The sequence below is a fragment of the Globicephala melas genome, chromosome X (assembly GCF_963455315.2).
Source record: "Globicephala melas chromosome X, mGloMel1.2, whole genome shotgun sequence".
NCBI classification, from domain to species: Eukaryota; Metazoa; Chordata; class Mammalia; order Artiodactyla; family Delphinidae; genus Globicephala; species Globicephala melas.
Genome location: NC_083335.1, coordinates 78015120 through 78026022, shown reverse-complemented (window position 1 = coordinate 78026022; position 10903 = coordinate 78015120). Strand labels below are relative to the sequence as shown.

At 42.1% G+C, this 10903-nt stretch overlaps 1 protein-coding gene across 2 annotated transcripts; it reads right to left on the bottom strand.

Annotated features, from left to right (window-relative positions):
* Positions 1-7989: 7989 nt before the first annotated feature.
* On the bottom strand, positions 7990-9952 carry LOC132593281 (spindlin-2). Of its 2 annotated transcripts, none has more exons than XM_030852525.2 (2): positions 9710-9952; positions 7990-9104 (listed from the first exon to the last, which is right to left on the bottom strand). In XM_030852525.2, the coding sequence occupies exon 2, from the start codon at positions 9100-9102 to the stop codon at positions 8326-8328; it is 777 nt and encodes a 258-aa protein (XP_030708385.2). In that variant the 5' UTR covers positions 9103-9104; positions 9710-9952; the 3' UTR covers positions 7990-8325. The 2 variants fall into 2 exon arrangements, with proteins under 2 accessions (XP_030708385.2, XP_060148392.1); XM_060292409.1 differs by lacking the exon at positions 9710-9952 and adding an exon at positions 9557-9667.
* Positions 9953-10903: the final 951 nt, after the last annotated feature.

The following is a 10903-nucleotide window of genomic DNA, read 5'->3' as shown; positions in this document are numbered from 1 at the left end:
CATCCAGCTTTGATTGTTTAATTAATGAGAAAGATTTTTGAACTGCTTAGTCTATCACTAAAATCCAAAACTCTATATTTATTAAAAAATATGTGTTCAACTATTTGTAATAGCTCCAAACTGGAAATCACCGAAATTTCCATCAACAGTGGACTGCATATGTTGTAGTATATTCATTCATACAATGGAATATCATACAGGATTGAGAATGAGCAAACTACAACTACATGCAACAACTTGAATGAATCTCACGAATATGTTGAAAAAAAAGAAGACAACAAAAGGCCACACATTTTCTTTCCAATTTATTCAAATTTCAAAAATTGTAAATAGTCTATGGCCTTAAAATTTTTTAAAGCAGTTATTCTTGCAAAGATATTTTCCAAATAGATAGTGGCAATTCATATTTCATCGGTAATTGATGAAAGAACACAATGGAGACATTTTTGAACATGTGTAAATGGCAAGAATGGTTCATATGGTTGATGGGCAGCAAAATGTATTGAATTGGAGCATCACGTGGTATTGCAGCCTAGCATTCAATCACACCTCTTCTGATAATAGTGTGCCCATTTTCCTCTTGGGAACAACCTAAGTCTGCCCTTTCAGAGAACTGAAATACTGTCAGAGTGATTGTTTTAAGACTAGGCACCCCACCTAGTCAGAGCCAATGAGGCACAATGATATTTTGCACAAACTCCTGGGTATGAAGTAAGTGATCTTGTCCACTGGACATGAGTTAAGCTGAGAGGATAAGAAGATCAAGCTGCTCTATTCACCTTATCATCATCTGGAGACAGAGGACAAAGCAGCACAGAGAAGAGATCACAGCCAAGGTAAGCAAAAGAGGGAGACTGTTGTCCTAGTGACACATTCTGTACCTGTAGGTGGTCATGGCCACTGACTTCTCAATATTCATCCCACTCTAAAAGGTTACTCTAAGCTAATTGTGATAATGTTATTCCCCCTGCAAGTGATTGGCTTAGCATTTGGCATATGATCTAATCTTGGCCAATTAAGTATGATGATATATGTTGGGGTACTTCTGAAAGAAACTTATGCTTAAGGGAAACAGAAAATGATGTTTCCTTTTCTTCTTTAGGGTGATGCTATTTCTGTATATGACCCTTGGAATCTGTGTAACCAGCCTGAGGGCAAAACCAGCACATTGAATATGGCAGAGGAGGAAATGAGAATACTCTGAGCCCTTTGATCATTTCATTTAGCTGCTGATCATACCATTCCTGGAGTCCTAGTTGTGACTCCAAGTTATGAGATAAGAAACTTCTTTATAGGTACAGCAATTTGAGTCTGGGTTTTCTAATACTTGAAATGGAAGGTATCTGAAATGGCAAAGAGTCTGTTTAATAAATGTATGTGCATCTGTGCTTTATACATAAAAATACACACATACATAAAAAATAGCAAGGCTTATGTAGGGTTAAGAATAAATGAAATTTGAAGATAGAAGTTAAATTTAAAATTCACAAACTGTTAACATGTAACAACTGTATTTGTTGAGTGACTTTTAATAGAATTTATTTACTTATATAAATTATAATGTATAAAATCTATGAATTGCAACTTAGCAATTTATATACATATCAGTGTAATCAAAATTTTTAAATAATTCAAAACCTATTTTTCTAGCCAAAGCAAAACAATTGAAATTTTTAATTTCTTAAAAGTTATTTTCAGTGAATTCAACTTTTAACTTTTGCTTGATATGAGAAAATAAGTTTTAACTAGCTGCTAGATATTCATTCATATATCACTGACATTTTTTTCATCATTTTTTTCTTTTCATCATTTGACATAATAAATGATGTGCTAAATAACTTTTGTAGAATTAAATAAATACTATTTTTATTTAATTCTCAAAGCTCAAGTCATATACAAGGACATAGAGGACAAAATATAAAGGCCTTCAATGGCAGCCAATAGGCACACATAGGTCACTTCACAGGATATGACTTCAGGAATGAGCAATGAATTGAAAGCCCTCCAATCACAGCCATTATTTTTGCTAGGATTTTGTAACACTGATCTTGCATATATTTTGTATATTTCTATGTACTCAATGTCAATGTTGCTCATGCTATGTCTAAGAAAACCCAGTGAGAGTAATTAAATTCTAAGGAATAAGATTTTGAGCTTTGGAAGGCCACAAACCATTCTAATAGCCAAGATTTTTTTCACCCCCCCCCATACCAAGGATCAATTTTCTCCCCTTTGGGGGCAATGTCTTCCTGGCTGAGAATGCATGATCTAGGGCTTGCAGGGTAAAGCAAGAAGATCGGGTTATATATCAACTGCAATAGGAAGCCTTTGGAGAGTTTTAAGCAAGAAGGTGATATAATCTCATTTATATTTTAAAAGATCACGCCAGCTATTATGTGGAGATTTGAAAGGACAGCAAGGAAATCTTCATTCCCAACACCCAATTTAATCAACTTAAGGCCTTATCTTCTATTCTAAATCCTTTAGTTACTGAGATAACACATTTCTCTCCCCAGCTGCCAAAGCATCATGTCATGTGCTTACTGCTTTTGTTTTCAGTTATTTCTTCATCGTTGGCCCTTGGGGATTTGTTTCACAATCTTTAAAGTTCAGCTATATATTTAAAAGGAGACCTGTCATATTTTTAAAAATAAATTTATTTATTTTATTTATTTATTTTTGGCTGTGTTGGGTCTTCGTTGCTGCACATGGGCTTTCTCTAGTTGTGGTGAGCGGGGGCTACTCTTCGTTGCGGTGCGCAGGCTTCTCATTGCGGTGGTTTCTCTTGTTGCAGAGCATGGGCTCTAGGCACACGGGCTTCAGTAGTTGTGGCTCGAGGGCTCTAGAGCACAGGCTCAGTAGTTGTGGCGCACGGGGCTTAGTTGCTCCGCGGCATGTGGGACCTTCCCGGATCAGGGCTCGAACCCGTGTCCTGTGCATTGGCAGGCGGATTCTTAACCACTGCGCCACCAGGGAAGCCCGATCTGTCATATTTTATCCAACATTTTAAAGTGATTTAGCAAAAGAGTTTTCCTCTACCTACATTTTACTCTTTTTTTAAGCCAGTGAGTTTATTAGCCACTCTTTTGGTCAACTAGTGGTGTACTTCTCTTCCTTCATGATGGATACAAGAAGATTATAGGGGAGCCAGAGGAGTCATGCCCACTTCGTGAGGGCCCTCCTTCAATATCTACTGTTTTTTTCTTTAAGGAGTGAACTAGGCAGTTCATGGCTTACTTCAGAATCCTCTCAAATTGATTTGAGGGGATATGGGGATATATGTATATGTATAGCTGATTCACTTTTTGATACAGCAGAAACTAACAAACCATTGTAAAGCAATTATATTCCAATAAAGATGTCGAAAAAAATGACATTAAAGCCACACTGAAAATATTAATCCTTTAAACTATAACCCATTGCAAATTGTGCCCAGGTATGTTGTACAACATATTAACTGCACAATGTAAGAAACAGTGGGTGAAAGGGGTCAAAAGGTACAAACTTCCAGCTATAAAATAAATGTCATATAGACATAATGTACAGCAAGGTGACTATAATTAATAATACTGTGTTGCATATTGAAAGCTGCTAAGAGAGTAGAGCTTAAAAATTCTCATCACAAGAAAAAAATAGTAACTATGAATGGTGATGGATATTAACTAGACTACTAAAATCATTTTGTAATATATACAAAATCAAATCATTATATTGCACACTTGAAACTAAATAATGTTATATGCCAATTATATGCTTCAATAAAATGAAATATTTTTTGAAAATAAAAATAATTTTTGAAAAAGAGATTTCATTTTGTTTCTTCTACCAAGTACTATGTATAGTGGTTGTCAACTAGGACCCTCATTCCCCTGGCTTCATATCTCCCAGTGACTTCTTTAACTGGTGAGATTAAGAGGTTGGACATGTCAGAAAACTTTTGCATTGTTTTTTGTATTTATCTCTTTTAGGCACAATCTAATTTATTTAAAACATAGAGAAAACTTTGTGGGCCAGTGGCACCTGTAGTTATATCCAGCTTTGCCTGTGACGGGATGAAGTATGAGGAAATACTTGTGTCCTGAGAGCTAAGTATGTCCTCCAAGCCATCTTTTATCAATTATAAAGGAGATATTTTGACCTCTATTTGTGTCATTATTTTGCCTGTCTCTCAAATGGTTACAAACTTGCATGGAGAAAAAGTGCTTTAATTATTGGTCCTTTGGAACCTCAACCAAAAAATTATGATGAGCTGTGGCACAATTTCATTCTGGAAGGGAAGGAACAACCATTATAGGTATGCCATGACCTGACCTTACTTCTTCAAGATAAATACAGGACCTGGGTCATTAGGGGATGTACTGTCATACCTAAGACATGAAAGGAAACTTTTGCCGTTCCAAAGCGGCACTTTGTAGTTGTCTCCTGGGGGAAAGGGTTGGGAGAATCTGACAATATTCCTTTAAATGTAATACATGCCCAAACCAAGACTGATTGTGTGATCCCATAACTGATAATTAATCACTAATATCATACCTACCTCCATTTTAACCCAGAAAGGACAATATCATTTGGGCTAGGGCAAGGGGGATGGAATGTGATCTAGGCAATGCACTTAAAACAATTCTACATTAGTAAATGCATCTATACAAATAAGAAAGTTTAAGACCTGCCCAAAACCAGCCTCCTTTTAAATAACTAATTATGTTAAATTCTGTACTAACTGATTTAAACCCATGATAAACTCTGTTTGGGGTACCTGCTGCTGTTATCATGATAGCAACTTTTACTTCTTACCTGTTTCCAATAGAAGGAGAAGGGAACATTCCAAGGAGGTGAAGCAACAGTAGGAATGTATACAGGTTTTCTTGGTCAGTTTCTCAATCTCACTTCATCAGAATTATACACTCAGTCTAAGGAAGGAAGAGCCCAAATGCTTCATCTGTATTTTCATTTGGGAAATTGTGTGTCTCAAGGATATTAGCAAGCCTAGCATTGTAACTGACACCTCTCTTCCACCAAATATCTTGTCTAAGGACAAATCAGGCAAGATACACTGCAAAATATAGACAGAATTAGACCAATTTCACATTGCACTCACTGCTGCCAGAGTGGTTTAAACCATCATATCTGTTACCTGGATTATTGGAATAGTCCCGAATTGATCTCCTGTTTTCCATCTTTGTGCCCCATTACAGACTATACTCCAGAGTCTCCAGTGATCCTGTTAAAATATGAGACAAATCATGTTGTGCTTATGCTGAAAATACTCGAATGGCTCCCCATCACACACAGTGTAAAAGTCAAATTCCATTCTAGGCCCTCCGAGGCTCCAAGCTATATGCTTCTCCCAGATCCACATCACCTCTCTGAACTCACTTTCTGATATTCTCTACCTTGCTCACTCAGCTCCAGCCATGCTGGTATCCTCAGTGTTCCTTGAACATGCCAGGCCTACTCCTGCCTTGGGACCTCAGCACTTGCTGTCCTGCTACCTGGAATGCTCCGTCCCGAGACAGCCACAGGGCCAGTTCTCTCATTGCCTTCAGATATTTACACAAAAACCAGGCTCTCAGTGAGGCCCTCTGTTCAGCCTCCTCCCTGGAATTTAAGTCTCCCTGTTCTTTGCTTTATTTTTTCCTTCCTAACTCTCATCACTTGGAAAATACTTTATATTTTACTTATTGTCTCTTGGCTACTGTCTGTCTCCCACACTAATATGAAAGTTCCATGAAGATAAGATTATTTATTTGTTTATAACCATATCATAAGGACCTGTGTCTAGAACACTGCCTGGCAGAGAGACCACCTGAACTAAGTATTGGTGAGATGAAAATAGAGCAAATAAATTAAAAAGCAAGTTGGGTTAAAGTAAGCCAAAGAGGGGCTAGGCAGTTTTCCCTGGGTCTAGCCCCAAAACTACCAATGCAAGTGCCTCCAGGAGACAACTGGGCATTTTATTAGAGCGAAGCAGGCCAACTGGGGGTGTGGCCCCATTGAGAGAGCATTCTGAGTCTAAAATGGCTGAGCCCTTCCTCAGAGCCAGCTGCTTGTATCATTGTTGGAATGTGGGCCCTAATCCTTGGTCTATTGTTTTTGTTTTTATTTTTTCAGGTAAGCCAGAAATGTGGATTTTTGAAATGTGAAATCCCCCAAATGTCTAAGTAGCTAATTTTAAAATGGAGAATGATAAAAACATGACGATCAAGCAAAATATGACAGCGGGCTGAAATTGGCCCATGAGTGGCCTGCAGGTGTTTGCTAGACTGAATTATGTGCTGTATAAAAGAAAACTTATCCCTGTTCTGGTGAGGTGGGCTTGCCTTGTGTAATTCTTGAGGCAAACAACTTCAGGCCGTGTTGGGTGGAGAGAATGAACTGGAATTACCAACTTCTTTCAACTCTTGGAAGTTCCCTGCCTCCCTCTTTCCCTGCTATGCCTGGAGTTAAGGAAACCTGGGCATTGGGTAGTCACCAGAACTGTTTCTTTGAGGGTAGGGGTATATTTCAATGAAGTGTGGAGTGGGAAAACCAGAGAGAGGGTTTTGAAGGAAACTTCCACAGCTGGACCAGGGAAAGGAAAGAAGGAGAGAAGGACAAAGACCCATGTGTTGGGACATTGTATCTCTGAGGGAACTTATTGGGGGTTACAACACCCTCTCCCCACCAACCACCTATGTGGTACCATACAGTCGAAGGACTTAGTTATACAAAGTCACAACTCCCCACCCAACTGCGCATGCCATCTATCTCACCTGGAAATAGAGCTGCACAAATTTCCATCACAGCTCCCCGTGTGCGTGAAGTGGGCAAGACAGGTCAGAAGGTACCTGTGAAAGGCCAGTAGCCACTGGCTTTGTCGGGATATAGCCAGAATGGGGCATCTGGAGGCAGCAGACCTCCATCTGGTGAAGCACTGGGTGGAGCCACCTGTGGTTTTAGGCAACTGCTGAAAGAAGCATGGACAGTCAAGTATTCCCCACACCCGGGAGAGAAACATTAAGCTCAATCCTCCGATGCCCCTCCTCTGTAAGGAGGCCAGGTATAGTCCAGGAGGAGGAAGAACAGTGAGGAGAGTGCTGTACCTGGGTTTAGCAAGTTTCCATTTTTCTGGATAAAATGCTTTCCAAATGCAAGGTGGCACATCTCTTAAGTTCTGAGCACCCCACTGACCTGTTCCCCACAAGAATCGTTTATTCAGTGTAGGCGAAGGGAACCAAGGCCTTCTGGTCTGAGATTTACTGCTCTTGGGTCCTCTGGAAAATACGAGGAAGCTGCCCACAGGCCCCTGCTTATGGAGTGCCATGTTAGTGTGTTTAGGCTGAGGGTTTGGGTTCTGCTCAGCGGGTGTGGCATGAACTCCCTGATATTATAAAAGGCTTTTAGGTATAAACTTGGCTCCTGCTTAACTCTTGAGACATTCCTGTCAAAATGTCCTAGGGAAGCTCCAATCCACCTGGTTTCTTTGACAGTTGCCACCTTCTTTGGGCACAGAGCTAGGGAGGGCAATTTGGATACTGCCAGAAGTCCTATTTTTCCTTGGGTCTTCCCATCTCTCATGGATCCTACTCCCCATATCTTGTTGTCTGTATTCTCACTCCCTCTGTCAGTCTTTCATCTTAGAATTCCTCTTTCCTCGATGTCCCTCCCCTTCTGGCCCCTCACTCATGCATAGAACTCCATTTGCGTATCCTTTTAGCTTCTCCCCAGATCTCTGCCAACTTCATCTTTCTCTCCCTTGCTCTGGATCTCTTCTAAACGTCCTTGTGTCCCTCTCTACTCAATTTATTCTGTCTGTTTTCCTCTAAGCCTCAAGATCTCACTCTCCCTCTGTTATTCTTCACCCCCTCCCAGTTGTGTGCCTCCCCCTCTTAGGTCATCCCGCCCGCTAGGGAGCCTCTCCATTTTTGACCCCTCCCCACCTCCTGCTAAGCAGCCACCTCCCCTTCTCCCTTCCCCCACAGCTCATCTCTAGTTCCTTCTCCTCCCCCCTCCCTAGACCAGACCAGCTAAGTCCTATTCCATTTTTAGATGACTGATTATGATACTAGCTGAACTTTATTCACAGCCTGAATTTACAGCTGTTCCTTCCTTTCATGCCCTAGCCACCAAACACACCCAATCATTTCAACATGACAAATTCCTTACACACAGCATGTCATGGCCACATAAATTTGTATTTTTCAGGACAAAACAACAGTTATGCTGGCAAAGATGTCGGATTAACAGGGACCCTAAAACTTTCAATACACTGAAAAGTAACATTATTTTGCATGTCTACAAAGTACACATTTGTTTTCACAAATGTGGCAAAGTTTACCCTAACAGTTAGGACTTTTTCACCAAATCATAGACATAGATATGGAAATCATCATCAAACTTGATGAAATACACAGAGGGTTTGGCTTCCACTTGGTGAATGACCATGCCGATCCGTTTGGAGCCATCTTCTTTGGTATATTCCACATGTTTACCTATCAGGCCATCTACAACTCCTCCTGGCTCCCTCTCTGCTGGAGGAGACTCACCGGACTCTGGCATGATACGGAGGTCTCCTTCTTTATAATCATCTAGAAGCTGGTACATGTACAAGACAGGATCTTTCTCATAGGTAATATAAAACCAGGCTTTCATGATAGGTGCTTGGGCCAAGACCATTCCTCTCCATTCATCCTTAGAACCATGCTCACCCTCAAACATATGTTCCACAGCTTTACCAATTATGGTATTTGCAAGGTTTGCATCACTGACTTGAGATGATGCCACCCTGTCAGAAAGAATTTTAAGAGACAAAACTCTTTCATCTCTGTGAAGTTCCAGTCCATAGACACAGTCAATTCCATCATATTTCACCAGATAAAGAGAAGGATTTATAGGCACCTGATCCAGAACGGTTCCTTTCCACTGGGTGATGGGCTCATCGCCTTCCTTCCATCCGTGTGAAATCCTGCAGCCCACGATGTTCCTGCGGGGCTGGGATGAAGGTCTGCCTCTCTGTTTCTTTTGGGAGGCTTTTCTCTTTGTCATGTTTGCAGACCCAGTGGCCCGTCCTGCAACTGCCCTGGTTTGTTGCCCTTCGGCCTCCTGCGAGTTGGGGGTTTTCATGTCTGCAAGGAGGAGGAGAGAAGAGAAGAGAGGAACATTCAATATGCCATAAGGTGAAGTTCTCCCGACAGCGTCGTCTCCATGTACCCTGCGCCAGCGCCTAAAATTTCCCCATGAGCCTGGCAGCAATGCTGGAAATCCTGGCTGTGTGCCTGAAAGTGCTCTCCCTTCTAGGTTCCTTGAGGTTGCGGGAGAAGGCGGCAGCGGCAGTGGTGCTGCCTGGGGTTAGGAGCTCTGCAGGAGGGGGCGGGCTACCTCCTTGTTCAGAGACCCCAGCCTCCGTCACCTGCCACTGGTGCCCACTCTCAATCCCCTGCAAAACCCCTGTCCCTCCACCGCCCTGACCCGCATGCACTGTCCTCCTGCTCTGAGCACCCCAGTCTGCTACCCACACGCCCCCGTCCACCCCCACTCTCTTTCTTGGCCCCCAGCGCCCTCGCCTCTCCGTGCTCACCTTCAATGTCTTGCCTGATTCCTTACGCTATTCCCCTTTCCTACTGCCCATTGCACTCCCCCTTCCCACCCCGGCGCCCGCCTCCACCCCTTATCTCCTGCAGGAGTCCATCCCATCCCCCTTCTCCATCCCAGCGCCCACCAATGGCCTTGCCTTGCCTGGCGTCCACCGCCCCGGATCTCGGGCTTCACGTGTGCAAATCGGGCACCTCGCAGCTTCCTTTGCGGTGAGCCTGCGTCCAAGAAGGATCCGCAGGCTCCGGAGGAGCCGGGTGTTTGCAAGAGCTGGAAGGGGAGGATCCTTAGGCGGCGAGCGTGTTTAGTAGGTCGGGGGGGGGTGGTAGGCGAGGAGGATGGCGATGGGCGGTGTCTTCAGCGCTGGGCTCAAGGGCCCTCTGCCTCCTTGTTTGTGGTGGTTGCCTCTCTGGCACATGGGTCTCCCACCAGCCGCTACTGATGCAGTAGTCTCCTCCCTCTTTCTGCATAGGACTAGGCTCTTAGTTTCCTGTTAGTGAAGAGGCCTCCCCTTCCTCCTAAACCCTATGCGGCCAGCCTCCATTGCCCTGGAGCCACTCCTAGGCCGCTCCTCTCCTTTCCAAAATTTAGATCTCTGGAAACTCTAGGTGGTCTTTTCCTCTGCAGGTACTTCCCACCTCCACCCTCTCAGGCTCTCTAGCTCCACCCCTCAGCTGCCCTGCTTGGGTGCCTCTTAATTTTTCACAGGTTCTTCATATTTTTTGCACACACAAGTTCACACAAAACATATATGGATACAGAAATCCTTTATATTCATACACAAATATATTTATGTGCATACATATTTTTCTGTATATTTCTGATATTCATATTCACTGATATATAATCCTAAATACACACCTCTTCCCAATCACATAACACACAGGCATATTTTTTGGTATACGACTACACAGAAATACATATAATAAGAATTTCTCCAACGCATGTGTAGGCTCTTTTAGATTTGGAGACTTAGCTTGGAGAAATAGTGAGTTATTTTAAGCTTAAAGAGTTTTTTTTGTGTGTGACTCCAATTTGTAACAAATATTATCTAGTTTTGCATAAAGTGACATTTATTTTGTATCTTGTTTGTATCCTTTTTGTTACTTATAGTTTTTTTTCCACCATATCGCGTAATTCTTTAAAATATCACTATTATGGTGTTATATCAGTAGGAAAGCAATCTCAAACTGATTTAAAATAACAGTAATTTATTGGGTAATTATTTGAATAATCTTATAGATGTCAGATTGGGCTTAATCTAAGTGCTCACTGTTATGGGCTGAATCGTTTCCCCTGCAAATTCGTATGTAGAAGTCTTAGCCCCCAATAC

Bases quoted from the DNA above. Each gene is read 5' to 3' on its own strand.
- LOC132593281 (XM_030852525.2), bottom strand. From the start codon at position 9,102: ATGAAAACCCCCAACTCGCAGGAGGCCGAAGGGCAACAAACCAGGGCA.